The sequence below is a fragment of the Patagioenas fasciata genome, chromosome 4 (assembly GCF_037038585.1).
Source record: "Patagioenas fasciata isolate bPatFas1 chromosome 4, bPatFas1.hap1, whole genome shotgun sequence".
In the NCBI taxonomy this organism is placed as follows: Eukaryota; Metazoa; Chordata; class Aves; order Columbiformes; family Columbidae; genus Patagioenas; species Patagioenas fasciata.
Window position 1 is genome coordinate 3,830,200 of NC_092523.1, and position 16,946 is coordinate 3,847,145.

General features: G+C 49.8%; 2 protein-coding genes across 3 annotated transcripts in view; both read left to right on the plus strand.

Annotated features, from left to right (window-relative positions):
- Window positions 1–16,946, plus strand: part of MAVS (mitochondrial antiviral signaling protein) — a 670,207-nt gene that overhangs the window by 13,820 nt on the left and 639,441 nt on the right. The window lies entirely within an intron of this gene.
- On the plus strand, window positions 1,123–16,213 carry PANK2 (pantothenate kinase 2). 2 transcript variants are annotated; one of them, XM_065837049.2, is made up of 7 exons: window positions 1,123–1,430; window positions 10,744–11,096; window positions 12,256–12,509; window positions 13,834–14,010; window positions 14,240–14,363; window positions 15,152–15,277; window positions 15,663–16,213. In XM_065837049.2, exons 1-7 carry the CDS (start codon window positions 1,202–1,204, stop codon window positions 15,711–15,713), a joined length of 1,314 nt encoding a protein of 437 aa, XP_065693121.1. In that variant the 5' UTR covers window positions 1,123–1,201; the 3' UTR covers window positions 15,714–16,213. The 2 variants fall into 2 exon arrangements, with proteins under 2 accessions (XP_065693121.1, XP_065693123.1); XM_065837051.2 differs by lacking the exon at window positions 1,123–1,430 and having other exon boundaries at window positions 10,814–10,953.

Sequence of the window (16,946 nt, forward strand, 5' to 3'; positions counted from 1 at the left end):
TCTGCATTTAAATTATGTTGTGATATATAGGGGAATCAAGGATTGGGGCAGAATGTATCCAGAATCATTGACTCTTGTTTCTTTGTCTCTCCTAAATCTCTTGTCTTCGTTCCCATTTCATTTTCTCCGGTCCTTTGCTCTGAACTTGCAGATGTCTGGAGAACCGGAGCGTTTCCGGCTGCCCTCGCCGGGTGTTCGGATCCAGCGTGATCTCCACGGCCTCGTGAGGGGAAACAGGACTTGTTTCTGGCTCTTCCTCTGTAAGACGGAAACCTCAGCTCTCCCCAACAAGGCCAGAGCTGCACTAATTATCCTCCAGGACATGCCGAGCTCAGAAACACGTTGTACTTTTCCTCAGAGCCACTAATGTGGCCCAGAGCTGAGATTGTCAAACAGGTGGCCTCGCTGACAGCGCCAGCAGCGATGTTGAGCTCCCCAGGCTGATGACTGGAGCTGGATGACGGGGTAGCTGTGGGTGGGGATGTAGGTTTAGGCCCGAGGAGTTTTAGGCCTGAGGCCTAAATGGCTCAGCCCAGCCTGTGCTCCCACGGGGGTGGTGGTGCAGGCCCAAGGGCACAGGGCTGACACGATGGGGGCCCGGGGGCCACAGAACTGCCCCACAGCAAGGGGGTGATGGAGGCCTCGCTATCTGCATATGCAAATGGCATGCAAAGCAGCCCCGGCCCAACCAGTCCTACTGCGGTCTTCCTGCAGCCCCTGTCTGCGTTGCCATGGTTACCCGCCCTGTGAATCAGCCGGCCTTCGCCCGCCCCGACCGGGCGGCCGCCTCACACCATTGGACAGCTGCTGTGTCATTCTCTTGCTGAAGGAAAGCCATAGGCCGACGCTGCCGCATATTGGCCCGCCCCCGCGGGCGCCTTAATCCCCGCCCCGTCCCGAGCTGGCGCGTTGATTGGGCAGCCGCCCTTGTCACTACCCGCGGCCGAGCGGTGAGGGCGGGCCTAGCGTCCCGCTGCCGTCCAATCTCCGCCTCCCATTGGCGAACCCTCCTGTCGCTCCGTGCGGCGGAAGGCGCGGATTGGAGGCGCCTAATCCCACCTTCCCGCCGGGGACGGGGGCGCGCGCGGGGGGCCGTGTGGCGCAGGCGCGCTGGGGGCGGCTGATGCGGCGGCGGCGGCGGCTGCTGTGAGGAGCGCGGCGCGGCGGGGCGGGCGGCCCATGGGGCCGGGCCGCGCTGCGGATGGAGCCGCTGCGCAACGGCGGCGCCACGGAGGAGAAGTCGCGGCGGCGCGGCGTGGGGGGGGCGGACGCCGGGCCCCCGCGGCGGCGGAGCAGCAGCAGCGGAGGCGGCGGTGGCGGCGGCTGCTCCTCCTCGGCGGGCATTGACAGCGCGGCCGGGCCGCAGCCCCGCGAACGGGGCGGCTCCGTGAGCCGGCAGCGCCGGGACTCGGTCCGCAAGAACCGCCCGCGTGAGTGCGGCGGGGGGGGGCGCGGGGGCTGCGGCGGGGGCGGGGCTTGGGCGATGTGGACGGGGCCTAACGGATGGGGGCGTGGTTTATGGTAATGAGTGGGCGGTGCTGCGGATGGAGGGGCGTGTCCAGGAGCTGGGCGGGGCTTGGGGAGAGGGGCTTCTCAATGGGGCGAGGGGTGTGGGGACGTAGGGGCTTGTTTGCATGAGGATGTAGGGACACGGTGAGATGGGGACATGGAGACACAGGGTGGGGACGTAGGGACACGGTGAGGTGGGAACACAGGGACATGGTGACATGGGGACGTAGGGACACGGGATGGGGACGTAGGGACACAGTGAGATGGGAACACAGGGACATCGTGGGATTGGGACACAGGGACACAGTGGGATAGGGACATGGTAGGACAAGGACACGGTGACACTGGGCCATGGGCTCGGTGGAGGGTGGGATGGGCTGAGCTGCTCTGGGACATGGAGGTGGCATCTGGTGGGGTTGGGGCTGAGGTGCCCAAATCAGGGACATGGGACTGGAGGGGGACTGGGAAGGTCACTGGTGGGGATGGAGTGTGGGGAAAAGGTGACAGAAGGACAGACAGAGAGGCTGGGGGGGTGAAGGCTGCGTGACCGGGCTGGAAGAAAAGCACCAGAGAGCGAAGAGAAAGGTGTAAATTTGGGGAGGGGAGAATCCCATGGGTTTGGTAGGGACAGGGCACAGACTGAACCGAGCTTTGGAAAGTAAAAAACGTCCCCTAAGCCTGGTTTTAAACGCCATATCAGAAATGGTGTGTGGAATTAAGTGCAAAATGGATGGCAGCCTTCATTTTGGGCGCTGCTGTGCAGGTGCTGGGGACGTCGCCTCGGCCACGTTGGACGTGGAGCTGCGCGGTTGTTCCTTGTGCCACGGTCCTTCCTCTTGGGAGGAATTTGCCGTATCCTGAATAGCGGCCACGTAGTTCCCCGTTACCTGCACGGCTATTAAAGGGACGCCAGCAAATTAATCCAGGAATCAAAATCATCCTGCGTGTTGTAGCAAGACTCCATCTGTTGGTTTGCAATGGCAAGATGTTATTGTTATGCTATTAATGTGAAGTTTTAAATGCTGTTCTTTCCCTTTTTATTGATTGCTGGGAAAAAGGAAGCTTCTTTTTGCCTTGAGCGTGAAAAATTGGAATGATGTATCAAAAGACATTCAGAGACTTGAACTGGATGCTGCTTGTGTTACTGGTTTCAGGCAAGTGCTAATAGAGCGTCAGGCTGTGCTGACCTGGGTTCCTTCTTGCGCTGAATTACAGGAGTGATCCTGCACCAGGAGGCGATTGCAAAGTTAATTTTAAATAACTGAGGTGATTGTGGGGTTTTCTGCTTACCCAAGATTTAGTAGGATAAAAGGAGAATTTATTAGAGGGGCGTAACGGCATTGGCAGCGATTTAGATGCAGCAAAACCAACTTTAGATGTGAAAATCCACTTTTGTGGCCGTCGTGGTAAGGAAATCACAGCAAAACCCACCAGTGGGACCTGTGGGGTTGTTAATTAGAGGCGTGCATGTTGATAGGTTGCAGCCAGCAATCTCTGGTATGAAAATTAGGGTGGAATTGGGTATATTGGGTGATGATACTTTTCCGCTTTGCTCGGGGGCAGTTTCAGTGTCTCGTGTGGAAAATCGAGATTGAAATTGGGCGTTGAGGTCGCTGTTTGCTGCGGTGAAGTCCAGTGCAGAGACTGGCATGGGATCCTGGTGGGAACACAGGTGTTCTGGAGGTTTCGGAGCTGGGTTTGGATCCAGCTGGGATCCCAGCCTGGCTTTGTTAACGATCCTCCTGATAATTGGAAGGGAAACGCGCTCGAGCGAGTCCATCCAATAACAGGGGCAAGGTCTGATGTCGGCGCAGATTAACGTCTTGAAGTTAAAACGCTCGATCCCACCTTAAGAATCAAGCAAGCCTGAAGAAGAGCAAACCCGCTTAATGAGCGTCTGATCCAAAACGTCCTAATTGAGCTCCCGCTCGGCTGCTGCTGGGAGGTTCAATCGAGCGCCGTGACCTTGAGGCCCTGGCAGATGAGCCTTGTTTTCTTAGGAACGAAAGGATTTCAGTGGGCTGCCCTTGAAGCTTGTGATCTCCCTTCCTCCGGAGCTGTAACGCAGGGGAGATCTGAGACCAAGGGGAATTAAATAGGATTTATCTGCAATAACTTGATGCAAGCTCCGCTCCTTGGTGCGGCTCGGGCTCTTAAATATTCCGCTTTGTAGGAATTAAAGAGCTTTATCGCAGGTTTTCGGTTAAAGGAGAAAGCGAGGATGTGAGGATTGTCCCTGAAAATGTCGTGGAGCGGAGATGTGTTGGAGTCCCGAGCTGCTTTGGAGGATGATGTTGGTGGGGTGTGAACGGGAGCTCAACAGGATTATTAGTAATAACGGTAATACCGAAAAAGCTTTTTCAGAGACAATACAGAAGAATTCCTTCCTGCTAATGAATTTTCAGAACTATTATTGAAATCTATACTTCAAAACCGGACTGGAAATACCCCGGAATAGTAAAGAGTGTATTCACGTTATGGTTATCCTGACGGAACTGCGGGTTCGGTTGAGTGCCAGGCGTAGAACTCCTGACGACCAGGGGGATATTTCGTTGTAATTAATCTTCCTTCTGATAAGAGAAATAGGTCAGTGATCCAGTTCATCCCCTTCTGCTCTCTCTGCTCCTTCCCCATTATTTCCTCGGCAGAGATGAGTTCAGGTTATTTCCTTGAAAAAAACCCTGGTTTTGATGCTTTTGCGAGACATTGTCCAGGGTGTTTTATTGCTTTAAAAAGGGGAGAGGTTGCATGAAGTGGATTTGTATTGTGGGGTGCTCATGAATTCCAAAAGGAATTAGCCTGTAGCTAAAATATCAAGAAGAGCATCCTGCGAATGGTTTCTAAATATATACACTTGTGTGGTTTAAAAAACCCCATGTCCCCATCTATTCTGTAATCCTTTCAATGATACCTTTTCTTTTTAAAGTTTTAGTATCTCCTATCAGAATCATAATGTGCAAATCGCTTTAAATTATCAATACAGACCGTATGCAATTAGAGGTACGAATAAAACACTGCTTGGGCAGCTCCTTTGCAGTACGACATTCAAGCTTTGCTTTATATTTTTAAATACCTTTTTATGTTTTGGGATTGGGTGTGAAGTGTGAATTTCAAGCGAAGCCTATTTGTAGAGATGGGAGGATGTGTAGAATTAGTGTCGCTTTATATTAAACGCTGGTTAATATTTGTTCTTTCCCAGCTGTAAAATTTCCATAGTGGTGTAATGCTATGAAAATATAATGTTTAATATTTTAGAGGAAGTGTAGAGATGCTGCGAAATGCTCAACTAAATCATCAGTCTCGATGTAATTGTTTTAGCTTCTGGTATAATTGGCTCATAATTTAAGGATCAATCTGAAAAATGACTTGAGCCGCTTGTCATATGAAGAAAAATCCACCATGGGGATTTTGAATTATATCTTCGCTTTCATCTTGACGCTTCCGGCTTTCAAAATCAGTCTGTTGAGGGGTTTTTTATTTCTATAGCATCCAGTTTTATAAAGCGATTTACATAACAAATACAGGCATTATATCTTCTTGCCCCAGAGAGCTTGCGGTCTGACCCTGAAGGGGATTTGAAGATGGTGATTTAGTGATAGCCCCAAACCCTGAACTTTGTTTGCAGAAACATTTGTGTTTGTTGTTGCTTATCCATAGAAGAAAGCTTACTTTTAAGGCTGTGTGTAAATTGTGTGTGTGAAAATGTATGCGTAGAGCTGCTTCTGGAAAGCGTTGATGTTAAGGGAAGACAATCCTTGGTTAGGCCAAAAGATGAAGAGTTTTCTTCTTGGAGAAAAATTCCCTTTCCAGATGCTTTATAACTGCTCCGGCAGCGGGTGTGTTAGGGGAGAAAATGAAACGGCCTCAGGTTGTGCCAGGGGAGGTTGAGGTTGGATCTGGGGAACAATTTCTTCCCCAAAGGGCTGTGGGGCATTGGAACAGGCTGCCCAGGGCAGTGCTGGAGTCACCATCCCTGGAGGGTTGGACAGACGGACATGAGGTTCTCAGGAACATGGGGTGGGTTAATGGTTGGACTCAATCCTGGAGGTCTTTTCCAACCAAAACGATTCTGTGACTCTGAAAATAAGGCTTACGGTTAGTGTAGGAGAAAGGGACCTGGGTGTCCTGGGGACAGCAGGGTGACCATGAGCCAGCACTGGGCCCTTGTGGCCAGGAAGCCAATGGTACCTGGGGTGGGTTAGAAGGGGGTGGTCAGTAGGTCAGAGAGGTTCTCCTGCCCCTCTGCTCTGCCCTGGGGAGACCACACCTGGAATATTGTGTCCAGTTGTGGCCCCTCAGTTCCAGAAGGACAGGGAACTGCTGGAGAGAGTCCAGCGCAGCCACCAAGATGCTGAAGGGAGTGGAGCATCTCCCGTGTGAGGAAAGGCTGAGGGAGCTGGGGCTCTTTAGCTTGGAGAAGACTGAGGGGTGACCTGATTCATGTTTACAGATATATAAAGGGAGAGTGTCAGGAGGATGGAGCCAGGCTTTTCTCAGTGACAATGATAGGACAAGGGGCAATAGGTACAAACTGGAACACAAGAGGTTCCACTTAAATTTGAGAAGAAACTTCTTATCAGTAAGGGTATCAGAACACTGGCCCAGGCTGCCCAGGGAGGTTGTGGAGTCTCCTTCTCTGCAGACATTCAAACCCGCCTGGACACCTTCCTGTGGAACCTCAGCTGGGTGTTCCTGCTCCATGGGGGGATTGCACTGGATGAGCTTTCCAGGGCCCTTCCAACCCCTGACATTCTGGGATTCTGCTGAGCGGTGCCACAATCTTCCCAGTTCCTCAGATCACCCTCTTTGTACCCCTGCTTCTTTTCGCTCCGAATACCATTGCATTTATTTCTTCTTGACTTTTTTATACAACGTTTGTCGGGTTAGCTGCTGTCATCATGCTAAGAAAGAAATAGAGTGTCTTTAAGGAAGACTGTAGAAGGTTTCAGGTGGAAAGCAGCTGTGGCTTTGAGAAGAGGATTTCTTGCCTTTTTGGTAAACGTCCAAACCACCAGAGCGACACAAAACTCTTCTTGGAGGATGCTGGGCAGGAGGAGACCCCACAGGTTCACCCCACAATGTTCCTCCTGTGTTCTTGTTCTCCCCATCGTTCTTTGCCACATTGTTCATGTGCCACAGCCCTTTCCTGCAGAAATGGGTTTATAGGGGATGTTTTGTCCACGCCCCAGATTATTGGAGTGTTCTGTGCGGGTTTTACTGCATAGAAAATCCCTTAGAGTATGGTAAAGAAATACTTAATATTGAACTAGCATGCTGCTTCCTCGGATTCCTAACCTGTTCCTGAGATGTATATACTGAGAGATCCATAATTAAGAATCATCTGGTTTAAGTTAATTACCTTAATGGGCGATCTTTTAGGATTTGTCCCTGGTGACTGAAGGCACAGCCAAGCTGCTGGCAGATGGAGAACGATGCTGCTCTGTGCGGAGCTTTTCTGGGCCCGCAGGGATGGCTGAGGCTTGTTGGGGGCTGGATGCTCTTTTTAGGGCCAGCTGGGGCTTAGTGGGGCCGGTAAAAAACGAGAGTGAGAACTAGTAAAGCCTGAGCCTAACCTGAGTACGGTTCACACCAGGCTCTGCAGGTGTTGTTGCCATTTCCTCATTAGCCAGTGGGTACCTGGTATGTTCAACCCCATGCCTGATGTTCTGTGAGTTCAGTGGCAGCTGTAACAACACCTGAATAAAAGGTAAATTTATAGATATTAAAAAATTGAAGATCTTGATGGGACTGAGAATCAGAGAATCACTTTGGTTGGAAAAGACCCTCAGGATCATCCAGTCCAACCATTCCCCACCCCTGGCACTGCCCCATGTCCCTGAGAACCTCATGTCCGTCTGTCCAACCCTCCAGGGATGGTGACTCCAGCACTGCCCTGGGCAGCCTGTTCCAATGCCCCACAGCCCTTTGGGGAAGAAATTGTTCCTAAATCCAACCTCAGCCTCCCCTGGTGCAACTTGAGGCCGTTTCCTCCGCTTGTTCCTGGGGAGCAGAGCCCGACCCCCCTGGCTCCAAGCTCCTTTCAGGCAGTTCAGAGATCAGAAGGTCTCCCCTCAGCTCCTGTTCTCCAGCTGAACCCCCCAGGTCCCTCAGCCGCTCCCATCACACTTGTGCTCCAGCCCCTCACCAGCTCCGTTCCCTTCTCTCAACTCGCTCCAGCACCTCAAGGCCTTTCTTGGCGTGAGGGGCCCAAAACTGACCCCAGGATTTGAGGTTTGGCCTCCCCAGGTCCCAGCACAGGGAATGAGCTGGGATGAAGTTCTGCGGAGCTGCTCTCTTTTGTGCTGACAAGGACCAAGGTGGTGATTCTCATGCCCTAAAATCTGGAAGGTTTGTGTCCCTGAATTTGCTCTGTGACCTTCACAACCAGCTTTAACATGAACCAGTGTTACCTACTGAGCAAATGCTTGTGCTGCCAGCCAAGTGTCTCCTCCGGAGCAGAAGCCCCTTTAGCTTGTGATGAAGCAGCTCGTGTGGCATTTTCAGCTCCGTGGCTTAATTTTTGGATGTTTTTCTGCTGATGCTAGACATATCCAAGATCCCCCTCTCTGCTTTCTCCCTGTTTCTGCCCTTATGTAGCTTCACAAAGTGATGTTGCAGAAGGTTTCTGGAACTGGTTCCGTAGTCAGAGCAGAGATGATGCAGCTTTTAATAGGGAGAAATGGGTGAAGAGGGTTGTCCAGGTGTCACTGACCGCGACACCGGAGGGGAATTGGCTGAGGAACGCGGAGAAGCTGCTTGTTCTTCCTTTCCTTGTGCAGAGCTCGCTGGTTTTTCAGCGGTTTATTGAGTATCAAAAAGCCCAGTGCATGTGGGGAAACTGGTTTTAGTGGTTAAACTGGTATTTAAGCTGGTGTTTAAACAGAGGGTGTTTCCCCGTTCCAGTCGCAGCAGCAGGAGCCGCTGGTTTGGCTGCTTGTTCACCTGTGCTTGGTGGTGTTTTTATCACTTCTCTAACAGCGGCGCATGATCCGTGTTCAAAGCGTTTTTCTGCGGTAATTAATTGAGAACTCGAGGGCTTTGATTCAGAGAAAGACAAAATACTTTGAGGGGGGGTCCTATTCTGCCATTAACACGGGAACGGCTGACTTACAGATGTCTATACATTGTTGGAGACGGTTTTAATATCGCACCAGGTGAGCCCGTGTATGGGATGTTTAGGTTCAAGGTGTTGGGATGAGCAGGTGGGTCACAGATTCATAGAACAGTTTGGGTCAGAAGGGACCTTATTCTGAATTCTGGGGTGCAGAATGAGGAATTTTCATGAAAACGATTTTTATTGGCATGAAAAAACTCCTTGAATCGCTCCTGCTTTCTTTCTCCCTTGGACTGCCATTCAGCTTTATTTCTCTTCTTCGTGAGTGGTTTAATCCCACTGCCGTAAGCCGTAACATGTGGTTGTGTGTTTCTCTTTGCTCTGGAGCCTGCGGATCTCGTTAGCTCAAGCCTATCCTGTAGCTCATTAATAGTAATATTAATCTGTTCCAGTTCTCAGCTCTAATCGCAGGTTCCATCTGATCGGGGTTTTCTCTTGATCTCTTCCAAGCAGCTCATTATCCAATACAGCTGTAAATGTTGCTGGGCCTGACACTAATGCATATTTTGTACCATGGGGGAATTTGACTAATAAAATAATCCAATTAGACATTTGTTTTCATCTCCCTGGGGCATCTCAGATTACTCGTCTACCTCAGTTATGCGTTGTAATTAGGTAGCGTTTGTACATCCCTTTGATGTAAAAGCACCGGCCTTGTCCTCGGCTCTGCCTTTGGATCAGAACTTTATAAAAGAACTAAAGCGCAGGGGATGGAGCGGGTGTCACGGTGCTGTCAGACCCGCCTGGGGTATCTTCGGTGCTGCCTGGGGCTGTGAGGGCTTTGAGGACTGAAAATCAAAGGTTGGGAGCTCCGGAACACGATGTATCACAAAATCCCAGAATGTGAGGGGTTGGAAGGGCCCTGGAAAGCTCATCCAGTGCAATCCCCCCATGGAGCAGGAACACCCAGCTGAGGTTCCACAGGAAGGTGTCCAGGCGGGTTTGAATGTCTGCACAGAAGGAGACTCCACAACCTCCCTGGGCAGCCTGGGCCAGGCTCTGACACCCTCACCTCGAACAAGTTTCTTCTCAAATTTAAGTGGAACCTCCTGTGTTCCAGTTTGAACCCATTACCCCTTGTCCTACCATTGGTTGTCACCGAGAAGAGCCTGGCTCCATCCTCCTGACACTCCCCCTTTCCATATTGATCCCCATGAATGAGTCACCTACCCCTCAGTGTCCTCTTCTCCAGCTCCAGAGCCCCAGCTCCCTCAGCCTTTCCTCCCACGGGAGATGCTCCACTCCCTTCAGCATCTTGGTGGCTGCGCTGGACTCTCTCCAGCAGTTCCCTGTCCTTCTGGAACTGAGGGGCCACAACTGGACACAATATTCCAGGTGTGGTCTCCCCAGGGCAGAGCAGAGGGGCAGGAGAACCTCTCTGACCTACTGACCACCCCCTTCTAACCCACCCCAGGTACCATTGGCCTTCCTGGCCACAAGGGCCCAGTGCTGGCTCATGATCACCCTGCTGTCCCCAGGACCCCCAGGTCCCTTTCCCCTACACTGCTCTCTAATAGCTCATTCCCCAACTTATACTGGAACCTGGGGTTGTTCCTGCCCAGATTCAAGACTCTACACTTACCGTTGTTCTATTTCATTAATTTTTTCCCCGCCCAGCTCTCCAGCCTGTCCAGGTCTCTGGATGGCAGCACAGCTTCCAGTGTCACCACTCCTCCCAGCTTGGTGTCACCAGCAAACTTGCTGACAGTCACTATTCCCTCGTCCAAATCATTGATGAATATATTGAATAATACCGGCCCCAGCACTGACCCCTGAGTCACTGCACGAGATCCAGGCCTCAACTGGACTCTGCCCCATTGACCACGACCCTCTGGCTTCTTCCCTTCAGCCAGTTCACAGTCCACCTCACTACCTGGTCATTCAGACCACACTCCCTCAGTTTAGCAGCAAAACCGGAGTCAAGTCCACGCACAGGAGTCTCAGCCACGCTTGTGAAAAACAGACCACACTTGTGATGTTTTTTCCTTTAAGTTTTCCACTTTAGAAACCAAACATGCCTGTATTTTGGAGTCCTTAGAGAACTGCGTGAATTAATTCAATTGATAAGTATTTTGCTGGTGATATGACAGTAGCATACCCTATTTCTTTCTTTTCTTTAGTCTTTCCCTGGTTTGGCTTGGACATCGGAGGGACCTTGGTCAAACTGGTTTATTTTGAACCAAAGGACATCACCGCCGAAGAGGAGGAGGAAGAAGTGGAAAACCTCAAAAGCATCCGCAAGTACCTGACGTCCAACGTGGCCTACGGCTCCACAGGCATTCGGGACGTGCACCTCGAGCTAAAGGACCTTACCCTGTGTGGACGTAAAGGCAATCTGCACTTTATACGCTTTCCTACTCATGACATGCCCGCTTTTATTCAAATGGGAAGCGAAAAACACTTTTCAAGCCTCCATACTACTTTATGTGCCACGGGAGGTGGAGCGTACAAATTTGAGCAGGACTTTCGCACAGTATGCAATTTTTGGCTTCTATACCATTGGGGATATATATAAAACTTTCTCTGCAGGCTCTTAAACCTTCTCTAAATCTCGGCTTTGGAAGGGTGTACCTAACTCAAATTAAACCGGGTTTGGGGAGCATGGGGAGCCAAGTTCACATCTCGAAATTCTTCCCTGAAAATGCATGTGACATCCCTTTAACTGTAAAATTATTCACTAACTCCCATGGCTTGTGATCTTACACGGCTTTCTTTGTATAATTAATCTCCAATTATGCCGATTTCAGTCAGTCTTTTTTCCCTTTGGTGTCTTACACACGCTTAATATTTGCTTTATTGTTCCTTTGCTCGTGTGGTTTTGTTTCTAAACCGCCGGTGAGTGAGCTGCTTTGGTGGTAAATTAACTGAAAGGAGGTTGGCGTTTGGGATTTGACATCATCCTGTGGCTTTGTTGTAAGTTTGGTTCTTGTTCGTAGGTGAAAAACGTGTGTGACAAAGACTTTGTTTAACCAGGGCTTGAAAAACCGCACCAAGTGAAGAAGCGTTTTGTGCAGTCGTGGCAGTGACGGGAGGGGAAAACAATTTTATGGGATTATTTTGGTTGGAGATCCTTAAGGTCATTGAGTCCAACCATAACCCAGCCCTGGCACTGCCCCGTGTCCTGAGAACCTCATGTCCGTCTGTCCAACCCTCCAGGGATGGTGACTCCAGCACTGCCCTGGGCAGCCTGTTCCAATGCCCCACAGCCCTTTGGGGAAGAAATGGTTCCCCAGATCCAACCTCAACCTCATCATCACCATTTCCCCTGTTCTTTTAGAGTTGGTTTTGTTCTGTGTGGTTTTATTTTTATATTTTTTCTCCAAACACTTCAATCCCTTCTCATTTCTCTTTGCTTTTCTTGCTAACGCTCAGAGCCAGGACCCAGACCAGGCCCTTGGAAGCTGACGGGATTCTCTTGGTGTCCATTCGTGGATCCAGTTGTTCATTTCCCCCCATTTCCCAACTGGACCGGGGTCACTAAATGTCCATGTGGAGAAAGCCGGAGCTCTCTCACGATCACAGGGAGCAACAGCTGAATTTATCCAGCAGCAAATGCATTTCTCTAACCCTGAGCATAAACCCTTCAGCTCCTTTGCTACTTCTTGAATATTCCTCTTGTTTTTTCCTCCCAGATGAGTGACCTTGAGCTTTGTAAGCTCGATGAACTCGATTGCCTTATTAAAGGAGTTCTGTACATTGATTCAGTCGGATTCAATGGGCATTCGGAGTGCTACTATTTTGAGAACCCGACGGACGCCGAACGGTGTCGGAAGCTCCCGTTCAACCTGGAGAACCCGTATCCTCTCCTCCTGGTGAACATCGGCTCGGGGGTCAGCATCCTGGCCGTGTATTCCAAAGAAAACTACAAGCGGGTCACGGGCACCAGGTGAGCGCTGCAAGGGCACCAACTGAGTTTATTTTTAAGTAAAAAGTGACGTTTTCAGGGAGCAAGCTGCAGTAAAGGTGGTGAGTTGAATGACAGAGCTCCTGCTCTTCCCTTTTCGCTGCCAAGAGAGAATCTGAATTTCACCCTTTGGTCTCTTTAACAAGTTATTTTTCAGTTGCCCTGCTGTAGGAATTAGTGGTTTATTTGCCATCAGAGTTCCCGTAATTTCAGATTGACCCAAATACAATGATTCCATTCACAAGCGTTGGCTTTGCAGAAAAGATTTGCCTCTGCACTTTGGAAATTTCCCTTATTTTGGTGGCAGGAACGCGATTCTCCAGTAATTTTCCAACTGTCTTATGGTTGGACTCGGATGATCCTGAGGGTCAATTCCAACCAGAATTATTCTATGATTCTATGACTCTTGTTGCATTGCAAACCCGAAGAGCTCTGTGGCTTTGAGCTTCCCTTGAGCACAAGCCCTATGGGGAGAGGCTGAGGGAGCTGGGCTTGTTCAGTCTGGAGCAGAGGAGGCTTAGAGGTGAGCTCAGCACTCTCTAGAACGACCTGGAGGGCAGTTCTAGCCAGGGGGGATTGGGCTCTTCTCCCAGGCAGTCAGCAATAGGACAAGGGGGCATGGGCTTCAACTCTGCCAGGGGAAATTGAGGCTGGAGATGAGAAAGCAATTCTGTGCAGAGAGAGTGGTCAGCATTGGAATGGCTGCCCAGGGAGGTGCTGGACTCACCGGCCCTGGAGGTTTGTAAACTGAGATTGGCCATGGCACTTAGTGCCATGATCTGGTCAATGGACTGGAGTTGGACCAAGGCTTGGACTGGATGAGCTCTGAGGTCTTTTCCAACCCAGACCATTCTGTGATTCTGTGAATTTAGCAATAATAATAGTAATAATATAATAATAATAACCCCACAGTACATATCTTACTCTTACTATATACGCCATTATTGGCGTGTGTGCTCAGTAAAGTGAACAGGACATCATTTTTTCCCCTTAATACATCAGGTATCCCTCAGGACTAATATTTATTTTAAGATTGACTTCTCCAAGCGCTGGGAAGAAGGTGGATATTGCAAAAATAGAAAATGAATTTGTTATTTAGGACAATGCTCTCTGCAGAAGGCTATGAGGGCCTGGGATGCCTTTATATGAAAACAGATTTCAAGAAAACTGCTGCTCATCCGACATTTTCCTCGCCGAAAAGAGAAGGAATGGGGCAACCCGAACTCACCGAGATTTCACCAAATCGAGCTGTTTTCTGTCTCTTTAGAAGCAAACCGGGTGACTTTGGTTTCTCTTTACGTTGCAGCCTGGGAGGGGGAACGTTTTTTGGGCTCTGCTGCCTCCTGACCGGCTGCTCCACGTTTGAGGAGGCGCTGGAGATGGCGTCGCACGGGGACAGCACCAAAGTGGACAAGCTGGTGCGGGACATTTACGGGGGGGACTACGAGCGGTTCGGGTTGCCCGGTTGGGCTGTGGCCTCCAGGTAAGGATCGAGTTTTTGAATTTATAATTTCATTTGAGATCGCACAAGGGTGAAAAACTACATGTACACATCTTGGGAGAGCAACTGCTTCTGTTGTTGTGTTTGAATAGATCTGAATTACCGAGAGCAATGATTTTGCAGTTAGAAATCAACACTTTGGTTAAATTAGCAATTCCTGTTTTCTCCCGGGATTCTGATGGACTTTTAACTCCGAAATTGTCTTTTCCAGCTTTGGGAACATGATGAGCAAGGAGAAGCGGGACTCTGTCAGCAAAGAGGACCTGGCCAAGGCCACTTTGATCACCATCACCAACAACATCGGCTCCATAGCACGGATGTGCGCGCTCAACGAGGTATCACGGGGAAACCTCTTTCACATACGGTTCCTGCGCTGGGTTGACGAATTTCTCGCTCAGGTCCCACCGTTTCCACGGCCGTTCCTGGTGATCTTTGTGCTTTCAGCTTCTTTACAGTGCTGCCTTGTTGCGTTCATGTCAAGCAGCATTGTACAGGGCTATGAAAGAGCAGAGACGAGCGCTCCGCTCCCTCCGCAGCCTCTTCCGCTGGGATCGGCGCACGGGGTGAAGCCAACGTGCGCTAATTACCTTAATTTACTGCTGAAATTAGGCGAGGCCTTCTGAACAGCCCTACCCACAATCCATCTGCTGAGTCCTTGCTGAATGCAAAAAGGATGCTCAGTAATTAGAGGAAAGTGTTAACGAACGTGGGGATGGAAGGAAAATCCATAGGACGCGAGTGAAGGGGCAGAAAGGACTTAATCCTGACTCTGTGGGACGAGGAGGAACCAAAATGATTTTCTTGTTGGAGATCAAAAGCTTCAGAGCTCATCGCTTGGCTCAGAACGATTTTGGGATTGAAGAGTGTGGCTGGAAGTCTGATATAAATCAAAAATATCACCACTTGGTTGGTCTTTTCAGAATTGTGTTGGTTATGTGTTCCTAAATATTCTTTTTACATAACTATGCAGCTTATTTAGTGATGAATTAAAGGCCAGAGTTGTGGGGAGAGGAGATGGCACTTGGTGATCAGTGTTTCTATCCAGTACAAGGATCATCAGTGCAAACAGAGAATTGAATTCAGCCTTAACGCTCCATTGGTTCTTTTTCCTTAATACTCGCAGAACATTAATCGCGTGGTGTTCGTTGGCAACTTCCTTCGGATCAACACGATCTCCATGAGGCTGCTGGCGTACGCTTTGGACTACTGGTCGAAGGGGCAGTTAAAAGCACTTTTCTTGGAACACGAGGTGAAATGTTTAATTCATTATGTCCCGTGTCGAGATTCAAACCCTTTGTGAAACAGCCGCCTGGAGCCCGTAGCTGTTGACACACAGCAGGTTACTACAGTGGGTCACTGTATTATTACATAGGGTCACAAAAACGTATATTTTTCCAGTAATTAATAATAGAATTGTTTCCTACCAAACTTAAAGACTTTTGAGGGTGTAGGTGATTCTGTGCAGCTCTGCTTTCCCACCTTACACTTGTTAAAATCTGTTTGGTTATGTACCTACTTATAGTTATTTCCTCCCACTAAGTTGTTAAAACTACAATGTATGCGTAATATTCTTGTTTTCCTCTCAGTTGTGTGCATTTATTTCAATATTTAATATATTCCTCTCTGCTCCTCAGGGTTATTTTGGTGCTGTCGGTGCTCTGCTGGAACTCCTGGATTCAGCTTGAGTCCCTACAGATTCTGTATGTTGGACGTATGGAGTTGGGGCGCTTCCCCGGTCACCAAACCCACGTTTCGCTTCGAACCATCCATTCGCTGTTGAATTGCGGGTGACCCGATCAGAATGGGCAAGGCCTGTGGCGTTTCTGTCTGTAACCACTTCAAATCGATCTTCAATTCCAACGCGGGTTTGTTCAAAGAAGAGAACGTCTGCCAACCTGCTGCCCGCCCCGGCAGCGATGCTTTATTCCCCTCGGCGCTATTTCTTCGCTACGTCGTTCGCATTATTAGGGATGAAAGGTAAAGCCCAAATCCCACGCTGGCTCTGATTTCAACCACACGATGCTTTGGGGCTGCCGTGGTGTCCCAGTGTCCGTCAACCTCTGCCCTTTTGATCTACAAGCAAGTTTGAAGATGAAATAGTATTTCTTTTCCTGATTGTTGTGTTCTTTTTCTCTGTTGTAAAACTTGGCTGCATATAATTATACCAAAGAGATGTTTTTTTCCACTTGGGATCTCTGTAGTGTTTTATTTCTATGTGTGCTGTTAAACTGGTAGTTTTTGGGGGAAACCTTCCCGTACGCATCCTGTCCTCTGTTTTCTCTGTGTGCCATCTCCAAGCTGCTGCGGTTCGGAACCTCAAAAGACCTGAGGCTGTGGATGGGTTGGGAATCTGAACTTTTCTTCCCCGTGTCTCTGCTTTGAGTGGCTCCTTGCAGAAATCCCTCCCAGGCTTGGGTCCCGTGAACGGAGCCATCAAAGTGACTCTCACCCTCACTCCAACACAGCTTTTTAGGCCCGGTTTAAATCTGATTGTTCAGCTCGCTGATCCAGTGTGGGTTTTACACCTGATGGCAGCGCTGGGTTGTCCCAGTTTGGTTTTTTTGCTGTTGCATCTCAGCAAATCGCTTCGGTCTCTACCCACCCACATGCAAGGTTCCCCACAGCTCCTCATGTAGCACGTGCCTCTCTTTTGGGCCCAAAAAGGGAATAAACCATGAGTTCAGAAGGCGTACTCTGGCTGGATGAGATCCTGTGGGATATTTCTCTTCCAGCGCTGCTGGGTGAGTGTTGTGTATCGTGGTGCTTTTAGAGGGAAGGGGTTTGAGCAGGATAACAGAGTCGTGGGGTGGTTTGGGTTGAAGGGACCGTCAAAGCTCCCCCAGTGCCACCCCTGCCATGAGCAGGGACATCTTCACCAGCTCAGGTTGCTCAGAGCCCCGTCCAGCCTGGCCTGGGAT

Bases quoted from the DNA above. Each gene is read 5' to 3' on its own strand.
- PANK2 (XM_065837049.2), top strand. From the start codon at position 1,202: ATGGAGCCGCTGCGCAACGGCGGCGCCACGGAGGAGAAGTCGCGGCGG. The intron at 12,510-13,833 runs GTGAGCGCTGCA...TTTACGTTGCAG, and splicing joins AAGCGGGTCACGGGCACCAG to CCTGGGAGGGGGAACGTTTT. The intron at 14,364-15,151 runs GTATCACGGGGA...TAATACTCGCAG, and splicing joins GGATGTGCGCGCTCAACGAG to AACATTAATCGCGTGGTGTT.